Here is a 24,282-nt window from a genome sequence, read left to right on the forward strand (position 1 = left end):
AAAGGTTTTTGTGGTAGGATGAAGCGATTTTGTCGAAATGAGTGTAGTTTGCAAACTGCAATGGAAAGATGTTTTTCCGCATCATGCAAGTTATTTGATCAACAATGCTGTTACCACTGGCGAAAAATATGAAGACGACACAGGAAGTGGTAGGAGGATGACGGCGAGACATGTTTCTGCAAAGACTTGTCAGGTGAACAAACTTACTTCACGTGCGATTTTAGTTGCGTCTCATAATTAATGGAAACACCGCAATTGTGAAATTGTGTTGTTTCGACATGAGCGGAATATCGACCAAGTGTTGCGCACATTCGTAATGGAAAAGCAGCTGCTTTGTGCCGCTTTAACACACGTGAGGCGATTCCCCCAGCTAAGGCGCCCAGCTAGCTCATCAAACTCACTACTATCCATTCAAATTGTGGGACATGAAGGAGTTTGTCACGAGAAATGTATGCTGAGACAGTATGCTGAGACAACATTTTAACCATAGAATACACAAGAATACATAGAATACTTCAAGCTATGTTGAAGACGTTGTTGTCTTCAACATAGCATATCGCTACGTTCTTTATTTTAAAAAAATGCCTAATAAAAAATGGTCCATTTATGTTCTAAATGCACTGGGCCTGACTTTAATAAAGGCTTTTTGGAGGAATATATTTAATGGTTTTAATGGATGGATGCTTTGTAAACATGCTAATTTTTAAGGAATAGCTTTATTTTTCCAAATAAATGGAAGTCCACTTCACTGTTGGGTGTTTTAATTGGTATAAATTTCAAGCCGATTCCCATTTTGCAACGATTTAAACACCCCAGCCTTGACCTAAAGCCGCATTAAAATAAATTTTTAATAACTGATTTAAAGAGTTTTTGAATAAAGCATGAATTGTGGCCTTTTGATTAGTCTGAAATAAAATAAGTATGAAAGAAATTATGAAATAATGCATTGTACAACTCAGCACACTACTTTTTCAATACAAAATACTACTTTTAGAGGAAGTGAGGAACAATATGATGCAACATAAAACAAATGAAACATTTAACTTTCAATCTAAAGCATAGAAAAAAATTGCAAATTTTAGTTTGATAAAAATTTAAATGAAACATTTAGACTTGAATTTCCTTTAGGGCAAAATCAGAGCTCCAACTTCAAATGATAAGACAATGAAACAATATTTGACAACACACTGCCAAGATAAGTTAAACATTGTGCCTGTACAGTCAAAATTACAAATTACATCTGAAGAACAGAAAGTGGGACCCTTAACAAAATTTATGCTATAAATTAAAAGAGATGTCTAAGATTATCCTGACCTTTAAACCAAAAAAAATCTCTCAAGAACACTCCTGTTCAGGGATAAGTTGCCTTCATGCCTGTATAGTTTTTTGTTTGTTTGTTTGTTTTTGCGTGGAGGGGCAACCATATTTATACCCTGGTTAGAAAGTTCTCACTAACCTATATGAAATTCCACTCGAAGTCCATGAGGTTTTTTTAGCAGAGTTGAAACATGGGGGTTGACAGTGACCAATTTCTTTTGAACAGTATTTCCTGTCCTCTTGGAGACGATCTGGCCACAGCTGGCCTTGGTCCCTCTTTCAGGGTTGATATCAAGAAAGTGCCTGAAAATGCAGTAATTTCAGATTAGCATATGATGCTTAAGGAGTCAGGATTTAAGGTGTGCTAGGTGGGAAAAGAGGGGGACGGACAGACGGACACAAACCTTACCTCTGGATGAATTCAAGTGTACATGCAGCCTCTTCTTGATATTGTAGGTGTAGTACATTGAAAACAGTGCAGCAAGCCCGGTCACAAAGGTCGGTTGAATGCCCTCACATACAATATAGCTCTCAAGACTGATCATCCAGTGCCCAGCAGTCACATGGTCTTTTCCACCTGAAAAATAAAATTAAAAAAATGATAAGTATTGTGATTTCTACAAATTACCTTTACCATTATTTCTAAAACAACATTCATTTAAAGATATTGTGTTTCATGCAATACAAATAAATCAAAACCTTGTGTCATCTGCATGTTATTGTATCGTATTGTCGTGAAAATCTTAAACCACAATGAGTTTTGTTTTTCTTTGCAAAGTTATGGCCATCTTTATTCATTCTCCAGTTAGGTCATCTTTCTTAACATTTCTACTGACAACCTAAGAACGTATGAGCTAAATCTAAAAAAAAGAAGTTTCTACAGGCAAATAACTAAGTAACAATGAAAACGGGTTACTTTAATTAATTACCTTCTTATCTACAAGATATATCAAATAATGTTATGCTAGCTTCCTTATTACAGCATGACAGATTAACTAAGCTAACTTAGTTAGCTACTAAGTTAACTAAGTTAGCTTAGTAACTTTAAGCAGTACAGTCTGCTTAAAAATGACAACTGTATGACAACATCATCTAACAAATAAATTATGCTCCAACTTACCGGATTGGCTCATAAAATGCAGGATTCAAATGGATAGTCCTTGTAAAGAAAATTCTAGAGGTTGCTTCCACATGTCACAACAACGTGTCTTCTTGTGAAATACAGTAGCATTCTGTTTAAAGAGAGTCTCCTTGCCGTTGAATCTAACATCATTCCCAAAATGCAATGCTACTCACAGTATATTACAGTATTTTATTAAAAACAGTAATAATTGCCCAGAATGCATTGTTTTTCACGGTGCAGTACCGTTTTCAATAGAAACAGTATGATACTGTTCAGTTTTGGCCGTTTTTATACAGCAATTTGTTACAGTGTATTTTTGATAAGAAGTGTTTTCCTTGTCCAAACAGTTCTAGTTTTCACCACAACACAAATACAAATTTGGCGAGCAAACAAAAGGTACACAAAGCAAAGGTTTTATGCTGGGTGGGGAAATTTCTCATCCCTACCCTATGTGGAAAACGGTGTTGCAAGATGACAAAAAACCTACTTTAAATCTCCTCTGTATGAAAGAATTGTGATTTTATTTTACTTTACTTTTTTATTTTATTTTAGCATCCAACAAAACAACATCATTGTATATTTGTTTCAAAAGCACTTGTGTCCACATGGGACCGTTTTCAGAAATGTTTTTGTTCGCATGGAAACATGGAGAATGACCCAAAATACTACTTTTACTCCTCCAGACCTGTAAGTGGCACCAAACATGGAGTATGAGACATAGTAATTTAAATTTTATTGTTTTTTTTTTGCATAACTAATAAGTGGGGAGCTTTGAAGCTCATTCTTGAGGCCAGTTACCTGACGGGACGTTGTAGCACATATCTCTGTTCACAGTAGCTGGAAATCAACTGGTAAACACAACAAGATAAAAAAAAAAAAGACAACGAATCAAGACTGGAGCGTCGACCGAGTCAGTCTTCTTCTCCATGTCACGTTGGATTGTAACACTAATAAAGTACAAAACGAACACGTAAGCCGCCATTATGGTTGTTATATACGAAACGTCGGACACATTTAAAGGTGAGGTTGGGCGTTTTTGCTGTCCACATGAATACGGGGGAAATTTTCACCCTGGAACCCATTTTAATAAAAAAATAAAATAAAATAAAACAAGCTCTGTTTCCACGTGAACGCAGCCAACACAAACGTTCCAGTTTTAGAATAAAACGTTCCTGTGCAGATGGGGCCTTAGTTTGCTGTGTGAGACCCAATGTTGTTTGTTTACACTATCATGAATTGGTAAAAGAAAAAATAAAGATTATTTAAAATAATAACGAACCCTAAAACCTTGGAGACGCCACAAAAATGTGACACAAGATGTCTCAGTCTTCCTGCTGATCAGCCTCTTAAAGTAACGCTACGCCTCCTTTATTTATCTATACAACAGTATTAACATGCTCTTTATTGCCACTGCTTATTGCAGTTTTCTGTTGGTACTTCTCATTATCTTTATCCCAGAAAGATATTGTGCTGCTGCGTGTACCACTGGACTGAACTGGCTTCACTGCAGCCCCACTTCTGCAACTAATCTGCATACATGTGTTATATTTTTGTTCGTCTTTTCAAACCAGTGCAAACACGTTTAAACCACAGTCCAAATCTTATTCTGAGCTCAAAAATAGACAAAACATTGAAAACGGGTGACTAACAACCGGCACAACAGTCGAAACAATAGCTGGCTTAAACGCCGGGGAAGCCAGTCATTGTGTGTTTTGTTTTTTTTTTCTTCTTGGAATACATTTTAATTTTATTCTGTCAAAATATGTATGCAGCCATGGAGACCCAATGTGCATGTTGCAAACAGTGCTGCTCCTGGAGAATATGTTTCTTCTGGTTCTAATTTATAAATCTTTATTCCTACAATAAAGATTTACTTTTCTTGTGTTTTTTTCTCCCCCAGAGTTCCATCCACGGTGAATCATTTGATTGTGTTTTAAAAGGATCCGTGCAGAGCAGCACAGCTTGCTTCAGAGCTCAGTCGATCATTTGCATACACTTTGATAATTAGACGGATGTCACGGTTTCAACTTTGTTTGGACGCACAATCTCAGCGTCCTGATGAAATTTACTTATAACATAGAAAAATATATATATATTGTTATAGGGGACGAGGTCTTTTTTATCAATATTAAGGAACTAACTTGAAACAAGCTGATATATCTTGCAGACAAGTTACTTACAAGTTAATTTTGTCCAAGCGTACTAATATTTGCACTAGAAACTAAACCAAAATTATTTGGTAAGATTTTGTGGTTTTTAAGTGTAGCGCCAAGAATAGGCTATTGGTGAAATTATTACGTTTTTTTGCTCCTGGGTTAACTTGAAAATGTTCTTGGGTCACAAAATTCTTCTTTTTCTTTTTTTTAAATAGAAGTTCAAAACTATAATTTAATGTTGTTTCTATATTTTAGCACTGTCTGCTCAATAAGGAAGTACTTTAATGAAAGAAACAATGTGGCCTGGTCCTGGATCTACTAATAATCCAATGTGTGTTTTGTCATTTGTTGCTTTGTATTGATTTGTTTCAAATAATGAAATGAATCTAAAAGAAAGGCACATGGTTCCAAGCATTTTTTCGAGGTTGATTGTTTTCTGTTTTCTTGGATTAGAGTCTCCAAAAGAACGAAGGATTTTACACTTTTTCTATGAGAAAATCCTGGGGGGAAAAAGGAAAGTGGAAAACAGGATTAAGTAGGAAAACAAATTCTTCTCATTGTGCCTCACAATTTCCATTTTTATTTTATTTTATTTTTTTAAAATATCACCTTAAAACTGCGTCCATCTGCACCAGTCGTCTCGGCGGGATCAAATCTCTGACCGGGTTCCAAACCAGTTTTTTTTTTTTTTTTTATTCTGCAGCTGTCCTGTTGGCCGAGGCACCAGCCCGACCCGTCAGTAGAAACTCCCACGCTGCTGCTTGCATTCTTCTATGTCACCAAAGGTCGATTCCTACCGACTGCGATAACCTACCGACCCTCGGGGTCCTACTGCCGTTACATGCCAGTGAAACGTATTTTGCATATGTTCAAATTCATAGAACAGCGCCAGCTCAGATAAAAACATGAAGTGGAAGAAACTGAACAAGATTTTTGATTCTTTTTTTTTTTTTTTTTTTCCCCTGATTTGAATTTTACTTCCTAAAAGTATTTCCTACAAATGGCCTGAGCTACAGATAAAGAAAGCAGAGATTCATCAGACCTTGGAAAAACCCACACACACACACGCACGCAGACACACACACACACATGCAGAGGGCTCCTCCTCCGTCCTCCTGCCCCCTCCTCCAGGCAGATAGCGTGACAGATCTGTCACGTCGGCACCTGGTCATCCCCAAGTGTTAATGTCCTCGCCTCAGCTGAGAACCTCTCCACCACTGACACCATGCATGAGTGTGTCTCGGTGTGTGTGTGTGTGTGTGAGAACATACTGGCCTGTGCATATGAGACGTTCCAGTAGCTTTAAACTAACTTTACCTTCACCTCGCATATCACGAGCCTGGAGATGTTTTAAAAAGGTAGGGAGCAAAAAGAAGCTTTTGACCTCTCATGCACAAATGTCTATGTGCGTTTGCCACGTGTGTGTTTTCTGAGCGTGCGGTACAGATGCACCAGGCAGGATTTCCGTCCTCTGTCACTCAGGAGCAACAAGCCAATCATTCCTGGATGCTAAAATAAGCCGTCCTCCCTCCCTCCGTCCCGGCCGCCGTGTCTCGCCGCCTCACATGTGCTTCTCTCGTCAGCACCTCTCCCTCTGAAGCGTGACAGGAGGCAGCGGAGTTGGGTAGAAATGGATGATAGAAGTCGGGAAAGCTTGAATAATGGAGACGATTTGAACCCCTGCCAATTGCGGATGATCTAGAAATGTTTATAAGCGGTTTTAGCAGGGTGGCATTGCTGGATCCGAACACTTTTTGAATCAAAAAGTCCCCCCCCAAAAAAACTTTTTATTGCATCTCTGTCTCTTGGGGAAGAAACAAAGACAAGTTTTAGGTATAAATCATTTAGTTAATTTGTAATTATTCTATTTGTTTGTATTTTTCCCTCAAATTGTAGTAATTAAAATACCAGAATTGCACTTAACTTGGTTTGACATTGTTTCTAAATATTAAATCAGGTATTGTGATCGAACAGTTACTCGTTACCAGAGCGTCTTCTTTCTAAAATTTACTTTTTTACATTTGAGTAATTTCTTGGACGGCTACATTTTTCTTGTACTTGACTTAAAATATGTCGAGGTAGTGCTACTTTTCACCTGAGAAGAATTTTTGGTGAATTAATATTTGATTTGAAGGCCACAAGAGACTCTAGACAAACAAAGTTAAGTGTTTGCATGATTTTGAGGACGTAAATATTGAGGCGGCTGCTGTGGGCCCCCCAGCTCCCTAGTGCTCCCCTGTAGATCCGCCTCTGACTGATGTTAATTAAATTAGAAACTGTGAAATGAAACCAGAAGAAATATGTCCGTGCTGTTGTTACATCTATTACATTTCTGCTTTTTCTTCATACATGCTGTGTAATTCAGGTGGGAGAATAAATGTGTGCACTCCACAAACCTGGATTGAGAATTATTGACAAAATGGAGGAAAAAAAAAAAGGGGGATGCTGGGGGTCGAGCTGTTTGTCAGAAACATGATGGTGGCAGTATGATGTTGTAAAGATGTTTGTTTTTTTTTCTTCCTCAGTGACAGGGAATCTCCTCAGAGTTGATGTAGGATGCTTCTTTTTTTTTTATCAGTCAAATCCAATCAGTTTTTATTACGTCAATGTAAGTGGATGTTCAATATTACTTAATTTTACTCACCAGATGCAGAAACATCTGCTTATCAATGTTTCAACAGTTTGTTGTTGGGTTTTATCGATACGTTCTGGCACAGCCAGCCCTTTGAGGACGGTCATGATCTGGATGCGGCCCAGAATGAAAACGAGTTCGACGCCCCTGTGTTAGAGACGACGACCCCAAACATACGACCAGCACTGCAGAGGAGTGGACTGAGAAATCAGGGTTGAAAATGGATGTCCACAGTGGCTCTACGCCCTAAGGTAATGGAGGTGACAGTCCATGCAGGTTTCTACAGTCGGGTCTGACTCTGTCGGCTCGTGCATGTGCAGAAGCAGGGTGTCAGTTCTCAGGGATCCACATGAACTCTGAGACGATAAGGTCACACCACTCACTGACAACTCCGCCACCTGTTGCTACACACATAAATACACTCGTATCCACACTTTCCCACCCACATCAACATTTACCGCACACCCTCTCTCGAGTGAGTAGTAACTTCTGCATACTTTGAGGTATTAGCTTACATGACCGTTGGACAGTAAAAAAATATATATATAAAAAATATGGATGTATATTTTCTCTCTCTCTCCCTTTTTGTGCTCGTTTTTGGTTTCTTATCTGCTTTAGTCGGTGCCGGTGCTCCGTTTTCGGCCTCTCGGGCCAAGATACACATATCTTCATCTTAAGGGGCCAGTGCTGGATTTAACTGATGCGTGTTAATAAAACCACATGCGGTTATGTGAGCGAGAAAGGCCGCAAACATCGTCATATTAACAGATATTATTTTATTTTGGCTTGAAAAAGATCACAAATCGGGTCGGCCTCTGCAGGCTCTCCGTGGTTTGACTTCAAAGAAAAGCTGTGGGCCAAGTTTAAAGGTGGACGTCCGTGCACCTGACCCAGCCTGAAGATCAAAAACAGGTGCATTGTTGATTTTTTTTGTCTTTTTTTTTTTTAAGTGCGAAGGCTCTTTGTAAACACGTCTGCTCGTCCAGCCGTCCTCCTCTGAGTTGCGTCCACGTGGAGGTGGCTCTCTCTCCAGGAAAGCTGTGTTTTTCAAAGACCCGAACTGAGCAGGCGTCTGTCCTGACCAGATGTAGAGTAAGCAAGTTAGTTTGTTATGTGTATTTTTACAACAGTTTAGTCCAAAACAGGGAGATCTCAGATGGTTTCTCATCAGCATGATGTCATCTTGTTAACATTTGTCAAGCCCCAGATGTTGGATAAGAATAAGAAAAAAGGCTTTGGTGTGTTTTTTAGTCCGAGTGGTGAAAAAGCCCTGCATATAGTGTGTATCAGTACAAACTCAGGCATGTGGCGTTCTAGCAGTTCAGTCTACAAACAGAGAGAGCTGTGTGGACATCATTAGGTCTTCTACACAGTGGTTGGTGCAAACAAAACACAGACATAAAAAGGAAAGAAACAAATATTTTAACAAATGAAGTGATCGTTCTTGTTTTTGTAAGTGGCGCGAACCAGAAGGGGCTCCGCGCCTCGTCAAGGAGTTTACACACGAACTCAACCAGAGTCAACCAGATAAGACGCTACCGTAGCCCCTCTCGGATTCCCGTCAACCAATAAACACAGAGCGATTCCTCCCCCTCTGTTGGTCACAGTGATTTCACGTGTAGTTCAGAGATGTGGCAGATGAAACGTTAACCTCCCTCCCCGGTCTCAGTCCGCCGGCACCCTTCATGCTCCGTCTTGAAAGTAACTGTGGTGAAAAGGTCTACGGTTAATGTGTTGGGGGGCTTCCTGTCAGGAAATTGAAGTGCTCTCTTTGATTCTCTGGACCTGCCCAGATTTAGCCCCGTCCGTTTGTTATTTCCTCACACACGCATCCTTGCGCCATGCAAGTACCGCGCTCACAAGATAGGAAACATTCCCCAAATAAAACTTTGAGACGTTCGTGTGTTTATTTGATCTGTCCTTCTTCTCAGGTCAGGTACACGGGAACTCAATTCATAGAATGCTCTGGACCAAAAGACACTTGCACCCGTAGCAAGGTGTAACCAGCTTTTCCTGAAAAAAGCTGGGGATTAAATTCATCCCATGTGGGCTGTGACCTGCGATGCACCTCCTCCCGGCTGGCTACCTGCCACTCCTAAAGTCCGGGAGTCGAACAGGAAGCCCTGCTGTCCTCCGCCGAGCACGCCGAGGCTGTCCGTTAAGGTCCCGCTGGGAGACGAGCCGTGAAACGGACTCTGGTGGCTGGCGGTGGCCATCTTGTCGGGGCTGGCAGCGAGACGTGGCGAGGGCGGGAATGTGTAACCGTACAGGCTGTAGGGTGGTGTGTGGAGGCGCAGGCCAGCGTAGCCCTGCGGGGCGGGGTTGGATAGGTAGCCCAGCTGAGCCGCGGGGAGAGCGAGGGAGCGAAATCCTTCACCTTCGTAGCCGGACGGACCTCTGGGAGGGGGGAACGGCTCGGGGGTGTTGCCGTAGCAGTGGAGGGGGTGCGTGGGCCGACTACAGCTGTAGTCCGGAGGACTGAGAGGGCAAACCTGGAAAGGCGACGAGCACGGGGATGTGGAGAGCAGATGAGATGGTGTTCCAACTCCTCCGTGAGTTCCTGGGATTCCTAAGGAGGAACCAAAGTCCGATTACAGCTCAGGTGTTTTGGTAAACAGTCAATTTAAAGGACAGACTGAAATAATTACCCAGATAGAGCTGAACCCTTTTGTCTTCTGTGTAGTAACCACTCAACCATAATTTACAAAAGCGTTCATGACCTGTGAACTTCTTTACATTGTAACCAATAGATGCGACAGAACAATAAATTGTAGAAAGAACAGTTTTCCCATTAATTTCCCATCTCAAATTTGTTGTTAATTCGTCTTCCGTCTCTCTCTGAGTCATTGACTTTATAAAACCACCTCTAGCTACAATTGTAGCTGAAAGTCTTGGGGAGTGTGGCTACCAGCTTTCCACAAGACAGAGTTTTATTCATTCTTCTCAAAATAGCTCAAGCTTAGTCAGTTTGCATGGAGAGCGTCTGTGAAAATCAGTTTTCAAGTCTTGCTACATAACGTCAGTTGGATTAGCTACATTTTGTTGTAGCTCTAGCTTTATGCTCAGAGGACCTTCATGCTGGAAGGTGAACCATCGTTCCAGTATCAAGGTTTTTACTGCTGGTTCCTGCATACAAATACATTCATGGTGAACCACAGGGTTTCCCCCAGTGTATTATAAGCCTGGCGGGCCACCAGGCTTTACTTGAGCCCCCACCAGGCTAATCATTGCTTCTTTATTTAAGTCTTTTCAAAATGTTAGCATTTTTTCAGACTTTATAGGTGGTGTTCAGGTATTAATCATCCAATCTCTCAATATCACGTAACTATCATGGGATATTTTCCAATTTTCTGTCAACTTTAAACATTTTTAAACTCACAAACATGACGCACTGCTGGATGAATGACTGCACCCAACCACTGAGCTTAGCAAGTTTTCTGAGGGAAACCTTGTTTTTCCCTCTAATTCCCAATTATGAACGACTTTGTGGAGGTTCCATATTACACATCTTGAAGTGCTGTGAACAGCTGTCTAACCTCCACTGTCTGTACAACTACATATGAGCTGTTCCAGGTGGTTCAGACTGGACTTTTCTCATTGCTGTGGAGCACATTGTTCGTTGCCGTTACCTTGCTTGGCCATCCCGGGGATGTCCTCAAACGTGAGTGTTCTCAGAGACGGACGCCAGAACGCGTAGGACTCCACCAACGCCTCCAAGCCCATCCTGCAACACAAACAAAACACAAACAACACAGCTCAGAGGTGTTTCTGCTGAAAGGCGGCTGCCTTTTAGCAGAAACACCTCTGAGCTGGTCTCCGCCAACCCTTTACGCCAGCCGCCTTAGCTGTAGGTCACGCTACATGCCAACCACCTGGCGGCCATCTTTAGCCGCCCGTGGGGCCTCCCTTGGCATCTCCATGGAGACGCTAGGTAATGAGGAACATAAACGCCACACTGCGATTGGCTGCTGCCCGTCGGGTGCTTGGAGGTAATTGCTTTCACACGGCTTTTACGGGCGAATCAAGACGAAGGAGCAGGAAGCCGCAGCAGCGATTTATGAGGTGGGACTCCCCTTCCCCCCCTCCTCTCCTCCTCAATCTGAGACTCCCTCCCTCTAGGTGGGGCAGAGGGTTGCTGTGGTGGTGTAATGCGAGTGCTCTGTTACCGCTCGTTAGCATGAGGATAAAAGTACTCCCTCCACCACCACCACCCTTCAACCCCACTCCATCCCACACAGGGTTGTAGCCTCGGTGATAATTTAGACAAGCTGCCCGGAGCGGCTCTGTGAGCTCCAAGGCAGCCTATCAGAGCCGAAGTTTATTTAGCAAACTGCTTAAGTCTTCCTGTAATATTTAAGGGGAGGGTTTTTTTTTTCCCCTTTTCCCCCCACAACCTCCCTGAGTTCAACTTTTATAGGGTCAGCTGCCAAGGTCTCTGGGTTATCCAGCTCGCTGTTCTCTACCTTTCCACCCGATCCAATCTTTGGTCTCACACATTGCCTCTCCTTTTCCCTTCTCCTCCTCTCTAATGATTTCTGCGAGGCCTCGGGGGAGTGGCTGTTTGGAGAGACTGCTGGAGTTTTACTGCCGTGTTGTTTTAATGCAGTGTTTATATATGTTTAGAAAATGTGTTTATACAGATTTTCCTCGGGACACTCTGCAGTTTTATTATTCCGCGTTGAGGTCAGCTGGAATCCGACGCTCCATTAAGTTTTGCAGCTAAAGTTTGCTTTTTCCCGTTGGAAAACATGCACGCATCTTTGTCAGAATTACATCTCATTTCGGACAACGCGACGGCTGGCCCCGAAAAATGTGCCGCGCGCTCTTGAGGTCAGGCGGTGCATTGCTTTCGCTGCTGCTTAGGACAAATCTGGTGCGAGCCTGGATGGTTTTTGTTTGAAACAACAACAACAAAAAATTATAAAATAAAGATATGCATAACTTTTTTTTTTTTTCCCCTGTGGAATCAGAATGGAAAAGGAAGGAGAAGAATCCGACAAAGCCAGAACAGAACGCAGTCGTGCATGTCATACCCCCTCCTCCCTCATCCACCTCCTAATGGACTAAATAGTGTGCAAATCTCTGAGGTTAAAATAAACTCACCGGTTTCTGCCAGAATCTCTGAAGCCTTTGGCAAATGGGTTTCTGTCAATTTTCAGCCTTGTAATCTGAAAAACAAAACATGACTCTAATTATTTCCTTGAAAATCTGTCTGCGTTAATATAAACTGTGATGGATTTTTTTTCTCTCTCTCTCTTTTTAAACAACCAAAATCATTTCTCTCTCTACAATCCTTCAGTCAGCTCTGAAAATAAATACATTTATTCTTCTAAGGGAATTTTTCTGGCAGAGAAGAGATTTTTTTTTTTTTAAGTTATGCATCTGAGTGGAGCAACGAAGGGGCCTGGTCAGACTGTGGGTGGCGTTTAAGGTCCAACTCCGTGACCCGGATCAGGAGGGACTTTTATAGGCGCCGCCAACGTGTTCCGACTTCAGAGCTGACCCACTTCAGCTAACCCTCACACTTAAAAACGTTCTCTATGCTGGGCAGGATGTAGAGAGCCCAAACATCGTGAACTGGCTACACTCTCTCAAAAAACAAAACTTTTTAAATAAAACAACTGGACGGCAGCAATCTCTCGCCCTCCTGTTTATTTATTTTAAGCAACAACCAAAAAGGGAATTTATTGTTACAAGTGCTAAACTTTTACATCACACTTATTCCCACTGCTTTAATTCACAGTTTAGTTTTTGCAAGCTTTACGGAAAACAGAGTAAGCTATAGCAATGCCCCTCCTACACCTGACGCTGCACGTTGCCAGTCAGCTGGCTGGAAGACGACGACTACTACATCTTTCTATGCTTTGCAAAAAAAAGCAAGTTTGGCTCTTTGGAAGTATTTTCAGTTGTGAAGGGGAAAAAAAGAGGTGAAAGGCTCTTTTTAAGCTAATAGTACACACATCTGGCAAGCTATTTTAAAGTAAGCGTTTGGGTGTCTTGGAGTGATGTTCTGTGATGTTATTGTAAGTAAAGGTTGCCTCGCTATTAGCTAGGCTGCAGGGGATTTGCAGACATCTACGTCCTCTTAGTGGTGGTAGGCTAATGGCTAGTTAGACTGAACCCCATTTTAGTTGGTTTTAGAGTAACAAATAAAGCATCTTGAACTGCAAAGGTTTATACCAGCTAGCGGCTGTTAACCGTCCACACTTTCACTGTCGCTGTTTCTCAGCCCAACAACATTCTTGTTGCTATGCTAAATTTAGGGTGGTTGAGGCTGCCTGTTGTGTGAATCACTTCAGTCTGCTGTAAGTTCACCAATTGGCTTGTAAACTCCTGGGGTTTTGTTCCAGCCTGTCATTTGTGCAACAGCATCAGAGATGGTTCCAGTGCTTCGCCCAGGTCTCCTGGAATCGCAATCAGCCGATAAGCCAGATTGATAAACATTAGTGATTAAGTGTGACAGGAAATCTGTCTGACTTCCACAGCTCTGAGGATTTATTCATTTCTCTATGTGCTCATAGCGTCTGCTATAGGTGTGCTAAGGGAACTGTTATCTATATATCACCACAACAAAACGTCACTTCAGAAAATCTGATCTCTGTCTTAAAGCAGCCAACTGCAGACCTGACCTGAGCAGGCAGCCTTGCTAATCATCATTAGCTTATATTATTAGGCTAATATCAGCTTGTTTCTACTCTATAAAAAGCAGAAAGCCAAAATGGTCTAAAAATCTGTACAAAACATGTTAGCCTGAAAAGCTTCTCCTTCTTCCATCTTTTTGCTTGAACTATGCCAATGATTGCAAATGAAAGAGAATCTCATGTAACACAAGACTGGTTGCCGACGTCAGATTTTAGCCAATAAAAGTGGCTGATGTTGTTGCTTTTCGTCGAACACTGTCGCGTGAAACTCCAAGGTGCATTTTTCAGATTTCATCGTTCACTTCGAGTTTCCAACTTATGTGTGCCACCTGTGAGGGATCTGAGGCTGGTGTGGATGTGGTCCGTACCTGCTGGTTCTGATATGCCGTGACGGTGGTGAAAACGGTCTCGGGGAAGGAGAAGGTGCGCGTTCCCTCCCCAGCGGGGATGGCTCTCACCGGAGATAGCTCCTCTCCAAACTCCTTGTGGATGACGTGGACCCGGGGTTGGTATTTGTGCATGGAGTGCAGAATAATCTGAGCAAAAACAGAGAAAAGGAAGACTTTGTCTTTCTGAGAGCAATGGAAAAAAAATGAGGTGAGAATGAAATTATCCAGAGTTTGATTAGTAATAGTTATTTTCCCCCCACCCTCTCCGGCTGCCTTTAGGTATATTGCAGACCGTAGCATAAATTTGGGGTCCTCTGAAAAATAAGGCAGGGACACGTACATGTCCCTGGTCGTCCAGCTCGTTGTTGGTCAGCTTGAGCTTGTCAAAGCTGACAACTTGACGCATCCAAGTTTCTCCTGAGGCCGGAGAGTCCGGGTGGATGTACACCCTGGGGGGGACGGGGGAGTCGGCGTTTCCCGCTACCATCCACTTGGAGCTGTGATACACGTACCTTCACAATTCAAAAAACATGAAAGGCACATTTTAATCACACTGTCCGTTTTCAGTATTTTCTTTTTTTCCTCACCACACGTTGCCAAATTCAAAGACTTTGGCATTCATTGCTAATTGCTGCACAGATTTAATCACGTCACATTTTTTTTAAAGGATTTATTTTAGGGCGTGTGACTGCCTGTGCAGCTGATTTGATATTTATTTTGCTTTTAATCTTGCGAGGAACCAAAACAAACGACGAAACGCTGGAAAGTTATCAGCTTGATGCAAAGTGGTTTACAAAAACCCATTCCATGAAGTCACATTGAAGAATGCCACATGATTTTTTTTTTTCCGTCTCAAATTGTACAACGTCAGACTTAATAATGTTTCTTGAAAACTTGCCGTGTTTTGTACAATATTGCTAACTTAAAATGTGACATTTACTCAACACAGTTGTTGGATCCAGTCGAAGGACCTTATTTTTCATTTATATCAACTTATTATTACCAGGTTTTTCCCCTTCTGTCATTATTCTCTCCATGTGTTTGAATATTTCAAATGTACATCTGGCATAACTTCCTTCTGGCATCAATAAAATGTTCTGATGATATTACTAACTGTAATAAATGACTGGAATAAATCGGTTGAATTGAGATAAAACAAGTGTTTCATCAATAAAACGAAACGTGAATGATGGAAACTGTACACCTACTAAACTAAACAATCCAAATTAAATATACACATATATATATATATATATATATATATATATATATATATATATATATATATATATGTATGTATGTATGTAACCTAACTTGCAGACTGAATCCTGCTCTCTTCATAATATTAAGAACAATTACAATAAGAACAAGATGTGACCGAGCAGAGAGAGAGGTCTGCATTTCCCTGGCGCCGCTCCAGCGCTCTTTTTCAGACGTCCAAGATTTCACTCATCACTCCAGCACGCATCTAAAAGTGTATTCACACATAAACGGCTTGTGAAAGTCTGGAATGGCAGAGCCAGTAACACGCAAAGCCTTGGCCGCGCCGGCTGCGCTTCAGAAGGACTTTTGTTGGTTTGACCCTCCGGGTTAGAGAGGTGAGGCGTCCAAAAGGACCTCTTTCCAAACGGGACGGGAAAAAACCGCCGTGACGAAAACCCTGCTGCCAAACGCCATTTGTAGCGAGACACGAACAGGAAGAGAGAGAGCGAGAGAGAGAGGGGGGGGGCTGGACCTGTTCTGCACAGTTGAAAAATCTTTGATTTGTCCCCATCACTCGTTTTACAAGGACTCTAAATTAAAACTACTTATGTACTGCAGCCGCAGTTGCCATGTCCGACTGAAAGCTTCATTATGGGGTCACATGGGTCCCTGCTGCGTGCGAGGGCCGCGTGTTGGGTCGGTTCGTTACCTGTATCGCTTGTTGTCCACGGGGATTATATCCATGGCAATGTAATACTGCTGATGGGGGTCCAGGCCCGAAATCTTCACACGCATTGCGGGGAACATCCGCCTGCGTGGAAAAGCAAAACATTTTATTATTATGTAATAATAATAAATAAATAAACTTTAAAAAATTATTTATTTATTTATTTTTTGCGTCAAAGTTGTCAAATAATTACACTCTACTTCTCTTTCTTACAACAATAATAAGAATAATAATGTTTTTTGTCTTTGTAACTATTTAGATTAAATGTGAAGTCTACGCCACCATTTCGGACTTTTTAAACAAAAGCAAACATTTACTATTAAATTTCTTTAAGCTACTACAGAGAATGTTAAGATTGTTACGTTTAAAACAATACTATTTGGATAAATAATTATTTGATTGTTACATATCTTACAGTTTTGCTGTAAAATACAAGAAATTCTTTTTTCTTTTTTTTTTTTTTTTTTACATTTTACGTCTTTTGTCAATTAGAGCGCCAGCTGCAGCTGTTAATCGTCAGAGTTAATTGACCCGCCTCAGTTCCTTCCCACCACATCTCCCGTCCTCACCGTCCGGCCTTGGTGATGATCATCTCCGTGCCGATCTCGTGGAACCTCTTCCACAGGTCCGAGCCCTGCAGCTCCACGCGGGTCTCCTCCCCGCCGCCGGCTCCGGGCGCCGCCGCGCACAGCGTGGATGCGGGCTGCGGGCTCTCCAGCAGGGCGTCCTCGCTCTCTGCTGCAACCGGAACGAGGGCAAGATTTTTTTTCATTTTATTTATTATTCTGGGGTTTTTTATTATTATTATTATTATTAGTTGTTGTTTTTTTTTTTTTTTACACGTTTTGGTTGGTTAGCATCACGCACCCATAAGGGTGCATTACACACTTACAAGATTACAGTAAAAAGCAAACGACTTTACAACCGGAAAGGGTTGTTATGTGCCACCCCATAAGATAGCTTTTTTCTTTAAAAAAAAAAAAAGTTGCAGAAGTGACTGAAAAGACAGAATAACAAAATTATTTATAGAGTTAATATAATATAATATAATATAATATAATATAATATGACTTCAAGCTGTCGCAGTAAAAAAAAAAAAATATTCAAATTGAGGGCCAATGTCTTTCCATATGTTTCATGCTGCTATATTTTCTATGGCAGCATGTGTTTACTGTGTTTACTCCTGGCATTATTTGCACGTATCCAACGCAGGTCTGTCTGAGTGGTGCGAATTTACGCAGTTTAGACATTGGCTCGATAAGAAGCCAAGCCCCCGTCAACCTCTCTGCGCACTCCAGATCCCCCCCATTTGTCAGGCGGTTTCTGCTTCCTGCAGTCCTGCGCGATCCTTTCCATCGCTTTGTCCCGTCTTTATACGCTGCTAATTGGCGTGTTTATGATAGCTGCACATCCCATAAACCCTCTCGCATTAGTCACACGCGAAACTTCTGTTTACTAGGCCAGTGGAGTGGTCGCATTCTCATATTTAGAAGTGTGACAAGTGGTATATGTTTACGTTTCTGTTGAAACCAGGCCTGAAAATACATCATCTGCAACCTACTGTTAAATTGTTATTATTATTATTATTATTATTATTATTATTATTATTATTATTATTATTATTATTATTATTATTATTATTATTATTATTCGCTTACGGGATCCGTCGCTGGTACATTCAGCCTCACTGCCCCGGTCGCTGCTGCACGCTCTGCCGCCTCTCAGTGCCGGACTCCCGGTTAAATCCGAAACCTCGTTTCCACCCTCGTAGCCGCCCGGAGACGCCGCAACATCCTCCCCGCTTGTCCTGCGTCGCTTTTCAGCCCCGATCAACGCCTCCACCGAGAAGGCGTGCGCCTTGACGCTCAGCGCGCACGGGGACCTCCGCTTCTCTGCCATGCTCCTCTCCGTCTCGCGGGCAGCAGGGCGAGGCACAAACGGCGTGGCGAAATTGCGGGGGAAAGTGAGAAAAGTTCAAACTCAGGCACAGACATCTACAGGGGCTCTCCACCCGGCGGCCGTCGGTGGAGGACAGTTTGTCTCCGTCTTGTTCCAAGAAACAGGAGAGGGATCAGAGCTGTGACAGCGTCTCCGTTATCCGTATAGGTTAAGTGCTGACTTTTTTTTTTTTTTTTGGGAAAGTGTCAACAGCAGAGCTTAGAGGCGCTCCGGAGAGAGGGAGCTGTCAATCCCAAAGCAGGGCAACCAATCACGAGCGACTTCGGGCCCCCGGAACTTTTCGCCCGTCCCGCCCGCTGTGGGGGCCGCTCGTGCCGCCTTTTGTGGTCAAAGCGGAGCCGGTGAATGAATCATGTCCTCAGGCGGAGGAGAGAGCTCCAGGAGCGTCCCTCCGGGGGCATTGCGCGCATTTTCACACTGCGAACCGACGTGCTTTGCATATCTGGCCATCAGAACCTCCAGCACGGTGCTGCTCTCTACATGGGATTGGCACCGACCTCACCTCAGGAATAAGGGCGTTTCTCGCAGCCCAAACTCGTTTTGTACGTACAGCAGGCCTGCTAATAGAAATGAAAACAATTGCAAAAAAAGGAGAAACGTTGGTATAATATGCAGATAAGATATTTGGGGCTGTAATTCCCAGTTGACTGCAGCATTTCCTCCGTGTTGGGGGAAAAAATATCACATTTTACGATGTTATATGAGCACGCAAGCGTCGTCGACCCTTGTTAACAGAACATAACAGTTTAATGATAAATGCGTGCACTGTCTCTGCCTTGCAAACCGCGGTGTAACTACGGTACGCGATGTGAACAACGATAAACACAAAATGGAACATAAGATACAACAGAGAAAAGAATAAAAAGGTTTAATTCGGAATGTATGTGGCGTTCAAGTGCAAAGAAACCGACCCGGATTATTGCTGCTTTTGTCTTTAATTTTGTCAATAGTTATTCATCATCATCATCATAATCATCATCATAATCATCATCATCATTATTATTATTATTATTATTATTATTATTATTATTATTATTATTATTATTATTATTATTATTATTATTATTATTAATTTGTGGTCTACAGTCAGCTGTTATTCTCCTTGGTGTCCAGCAGACACAGGCACGACGTTTGTTAGCGACAGTGTGTCTTTTAAAACAAACAACAACAAAAAAAGAAAAGAAAAATAAAGGTGTTTGAATCCAGATTTTTAGGGTCAATAAAGTCAGACTGGATGGAAAGCTCAGTTTCTCAACCCTGAAGAAGTTATGAAGCATATGAATAGTCTAAAATATTTAACCGATAAACAGATTGTTGAGAAAGGTTTTACACCTTAACTGTAAAACATTTTTTTAGCAGTGCAAACCAGATGAGCGAGTCGTCTTAATTTTAATGTCGCAACATTTGAAAAAAAAAAAAAATACAAAAATAAATTAAATAAATAGTTATTGAATAATTCATTTGGCAGTGTAAGCTGTTGGGTTTAGATACATCGATTAAAATCTACGGAAATAAAATACTGTTACATTTTTTAGCACATTCTTAGCACTCATTTAATCAGTGTGAATAAAAAAAAAAGTGATAAACACACTTGCTTAGCTCTGAATGTTTCATTCCGGTAGCTACGCAATTAGCTGAACTAATTGCCACTGTTGTGTGAAAGCAAAATAAAAATAATAATAATAATGTAAAATAAGATACAATATCAAGTTAAGGTCAAACTGTTAAAAAAAGTGCGTCTTTTGTAGAGTTCCTAGTTTATTTTATTTTATTTTTTTATTTTATGAAGGCCCCCTGTTTATGCGCGTGCTGCGCTATGTGTGAAGAAAAAAGAGACGTCGCGAGGACCGCCCGCGGTGTGGGTGCAGTTAATGCACACGCGTGGACTTCCCGATGAGACTCACCCCTCACCCACCGCAGAGTCCTCGAGGCCCGCTGACCAACCTGTTAACTTGTCACAGCCTCCAAAGATGGTGGAGCTCAATAATCTGAAATATCACCGTTTACATCAGGATCCGATTATTTTCCTTTCCACCCAGTTCAGGGTTCGGTCAGCTAAAAATCCACCCCCGTCGTTGCCCCGCTCACGTCCTGCTTAAATAAACAGCACGTTCGGCCACGTTTGTTGGCATAAATTAAGACTAAATGAGTGGGGCGTCAAGGAGAAGTCCCCGTGCTCGTAATCCGCGGGGATTATCGCGCTTTTCATCCCGTGGGCATTTGAAAATAAAAAGCTCTTTATAATTACCTTTGATTAATGCTTCAAGGGTTGTTTTCTATTAAATTAAATTTCGATTCAAAAATGAAATTGCTTACACTGTAAAAAAAAAAAAAAAAAAAAAAAGAAAGAAAAAAGTTTCATTTTAATAAAGAGTGAAGTGAAATATCTGGGGTCTGTGCAGGAACAATTAAAAAATGTAGATTAATTTTTTTATTTGTATTTTATTTTTACAGATTTTAAACGAACGGTGTTTTCTATTAAACTCTAATGCACTCAGACAACTAACTGTTAGTATTTAAAGGATATAGCCATTGATTTAATTTGGGTCAAACTAATAAATATTTCTTAATAGAAATAATCTATTTTCAGTAGCTGATAGACGGTTAGATTAGGTAAAAATAGATGGAAGTTACATTTAAGTAAATAATAATAATAAAAAACACGAATAAAATCCAATTTGGAGCAAAATTAATTTAAGAATTTTACTCAAAATAATTTTAAGTATTCAAATAATTCTATTTCATATTAACTGAGTTTTAGACAAACAGGAAATGTTGGTCAATTCATTTATCAAACGCAGAGACAAAATGTATCAACAGATTCATCCACCAACCGAAGGTAACATTGTAGGAAGTAAGCTAGCTAGGACATTTGACGTTAGCATTAGCATGTTGCTATGCTAAAGCTGGATACAGACAGAAATTATTACAACACAGCAACGTTTTGAGTCTTATTAAAAGCTTCAGCTTTCACGAATTTCATACGCCCAAGTCATAAAAAACCCCCACACACCCACAACATCACAGCACACGAGAATAACAAATATATTAGCTCAGCCACATCTTAAATTCTAACCAAACTGACTTGTTACCAAATGTGCTACTTATCCGAAATACAATTCATTTTAATGACTTATATTTTATATTCTCCAATATTTTTATATATCGCACATGGTGGATTAGGCTGTTTGTTTCGTTTATTAGTTTTATAAGTTTTTGATCAAATTAAACAAATGCAAAACTTGTCTATTCATTGGCAAAGATTACGGGAAGGGTTTTGTAATATTTTCGTGGAGAAACTTGAATATTTGAAGAAACTTAAAGCAAAAAATAAATAAAATAAATTGAAATAAAAATAAAAATATCTGAAATTGTTTTTATTTTGACTAATAAAAACTATATAGGCTATATGTAATTATAAGCAACTAATATTTGATCGCTTCCAAAATATGGCGCGTCTCCTGAATCTGGTCTGTTAGTTACACTTGAGTATAATTAAGGTTTAGTTAATGTCACCAACAGAATAAACAAACACAATATTTAAAAAAATATATATACATTTAAAAGAATACTAAGCAACTGGTGATATTTTCCTCTCGCATTCTTGATTTTACTTTCTGCGTCTCTCCAGTTATTTGGCGTAAAGATTTGGTGAAAGGTCTCTAAACACTGTCAACCTTACCAAGACCAAGAGAGTAAGATCGAAGCAACCGTTCGATCTTCTATATGACTCTTATAAGAGGCCATTTGTGTCTCATATATGTAAATCCCTCTTCGCTCATAGCAGTTCTGCTGCTACAGATTGTTCCGACGTAGACTTCTTGGTTAATAATTTATTCTCACTTTCCCTCCAAATGATCCATTTTTGCCGGCCCTATACTGGTTACTTCAACGCGGTAGCATTGAGCAGGTGCGCCGTGGCCTTGTGACATTTACCACGAGGGCCATTAAGCCAATCAAAGAGCAGCACACGTAATGTCACCGCGGAGGAAGGCGTAACCCAATAGGCCAGTTATTAAAACCTTTAACATAATTAGCTGGGAGCTTTGAAGGGAAAATCGGCGCAGCCTACAAGTGACTGCATAGGGGAGTACATTGTTAACAGTCATTTAGCGCTTGCTAATGGGCACGTGCAGCACTGTCAGAGATTTTAATGGCGGAAGTGGCATTAGGAGTGAAACTGTCCTAATCGTGCTCTAATGTGTGGAGGACAAGGTGGTTTAACGCTGCGGCTAAGGAGTGAAACATCAGATTCAGGGCTATCTGTACAGATTCAGCTCTCTCTCTCTCTCTCTGCCTCACTTTGTCTCACACAGCACATGTCAGAGAGGTCTGAAGTTCTCCAGAGGATTGCATCGTTAAAGACAAAAGTTAAGCTATAAATCCTGTAGGGTTTGTCTCCAATAGCCTTGAATATACAACCTGACATTTCAGCTGTCTTTTTTTTTTTTTTTTCAAAAAAAGTTCAAACTCAGCCAGACAGGATGCAGAGAGTATCCTCACCAATTTTCATGTTGAATTTTGGGTGGCTAATTCTGACACACGAATATGTTTTTGATCTAAACCACTCCTTTGTAACTCTATGCATTTAGTGACTTTGCTACAGCTTTTCTTCCGAAATTGCCTTGCTTTTATATTCATTCAACTTTCTTGAAGAAATGTACTGGTATGGCATGATACCGCCACCACCGTGTTTTTAATGTGAGGATGGTGTGTTAAGGAGAGCTAATTTTCTTTTTGCCACTTTCACACTAGTAAGTTCAGCTTGAACTCTAATTACTAAGACATGCAAAAATGAAAATTGCCAAATAGTATTACAGGATTCAAATAAGTATAGCACTTACTTAATGTATTTTTACACAGGCAGAACTAAAAAGTAGTCATTCAAAAACTCACTGAAGTAAGAGCAAAAAGTATTTGGTAAAAAAAAAACCCCAACAAAACAAAACAAACAAACAAACAAAAAAGGCTACCGAAGAACTTAGTACTAATTTAATCAGACTAAACACAAAATTATCTGCAGGTTGTGGTACTCTGGAGTAATAAAATAAAAAACAAACATAAATCGCGCCATTAGAAAAGAACGAATTCAGGCAGAATCCAAGAGCACCTCTGAATCCAAATCTTGCGCAGTGAAAAGCGATAACATGTTCACTTGACCTCCAAGTGTCACAAGACACTCAGTAAATATGAATACGAACAACAACAGCTTGTGCTCAAGTCTCACAACGCCTCTGCACATTGTTTTTGGTTAAAAGATGTTTGTTCGTTGTGAGTTTCCTCCTGAAATCCTCTTCAAATAAGAGCAGGGTCAGTTCAAAATAATATCGCTCAAGTAGAAGCGTGATGTAGTGAAACTACTCCCAAACGTGTGTTTCTTTTCTCAAAAAGTTATCGAGTAAATCTGGGCACTACTGAGCCCTGCTTTTTAACTTGTGTTTATAAAAAATCAAATGTTTGCACTAGGAGTGTCATTGTAAAAGGGGATGAATACAACAGCACATTACATTTTGTTTGTAGATATTTATTTGAAAATAAAAAGGTATTATTTTCTATACTATTGCTATACTTGCATGCTACTCTGTTTTGATTTATCTCATTCAAAACAAAGGTTGATGTGTGGCAGAGTGTGAAAGTATCTCCGGGGTGTTAATACTTTTCAGATTCTCTCATCCTCCAAGTGCAGCTACTCCTGCCTTTTTCCCCCCTTAAACTGAACTGTACATTAAAACTGCTGTATTTACCGACATGCTTGATAAAAAGTGATGAATACGCAACGTTTATTGGCTTCTTTTTTTTTTTTTCTTTTTTATGAGCCAGCTCTGCTCTTCGTACGCTCAGTCCTCAGACGTCGTTCGAGTTGAACTTCCGCTCTGGCCGCTGCAGAGCACAGCAGGACGATTCGCTCGAGGTTGGTGCTAGTGAGCTCCGGGCGTGAAACGGCCGGTCTCTTATTTACAGCTCGTTGATGACCTGAGCCAATGCTGCTGTCACATCATTAGTTTTACAGGATCCGACCAGAGTGCAGTTAGCGTGATTCTGTCTCTGGCCGTAAATAAAGCTCCTGAAACGCTGGACCAAAGCTGCACGTCTAGACGGGATTACGTGGAATGGGCCTGTTGAAACTGGAGCAAA

At 40.9% G+C, this 24,282-nt stretch overlaps 2 protein-coding genes and 1 long non-coding RNA gene across 5 annotated transcripts in view; 1 reads left to right on the plus strand and 2 right to left on the minus strand.

The window, feature by feature from the left end:
• LOC122825243 (hormonally up-regulated neu tumor-associated kinase homolog) overlaps positions 1-24,282 on the plus strand; it is a 128,763-nt gene that overhangs the window by 60,440 nt on the left and 44,041 nt on the right. The window lies entirely within an intron of this gene.
• Positions 1,588-2,745, minus strand: LOC122825256. The gene is made up of 3 exons (XR_006369607.1): positions 2,438-2,745; positions 1,727-1,894; positions 1,588-1,620 (listed from the first exon to the last, which is right to left on the minus strand). It is a non-coding gene; the product is annotated as an uncharacterized LOC122825256 (long non-coding RNA).
• tbx18 (T-box transcription factor 18) lies at positions 7,898-18,282 on the minus strand. Of its 2 annotated transcripts, none has more exons than XM_044106497.1 (8): positions 17,847-18,282; positions 16,758-16,923; positions 16,171-16,272; positions 14,599-14,770; positions 14,238-14,405; positions 12,332-12,396; positions 10,858-10,952; positions 7,898-9,797 (listed from the first exon to the last, which is right to left on the minus strand). In XM_044106497.1, the coding sequence occupies exons 1-8, from the start codon at positions 18,085-18,087 to the stop codon at positions 9,265-9,267; spliced, it is 1,542 nt and encodes a 513-aa protein (XP_043962432.1). In that variant the 5' UTR covers positions 18,088-18,282; the 3' UTR covers positions 7,898-9,264. The 2 variants fall into 2 exon arrangements, with proteins under 2 accessions (XP_043962432.1, XP_043962431.1); XM_044106496.1 differs by having other exon boundaries at positions 7,900-9,797; positions 16,758-16,926.

The sequence above is a fragment of the Gambusia affinis genome, linkage group LG22, assembly GCF_019740435.1.
Source record: "Gambusia affinis linkage group LG22, SWU_Gaff_1.0, whole genome shotgun sequence".
NCBI classification, from domain to species: domain Eukaryota; kingdom Metazoa; phylum Chordata; class Actinopteri; order Cyprinodontiformes; family Poeciliidae; genus Gambusia; species Gambusia affinis.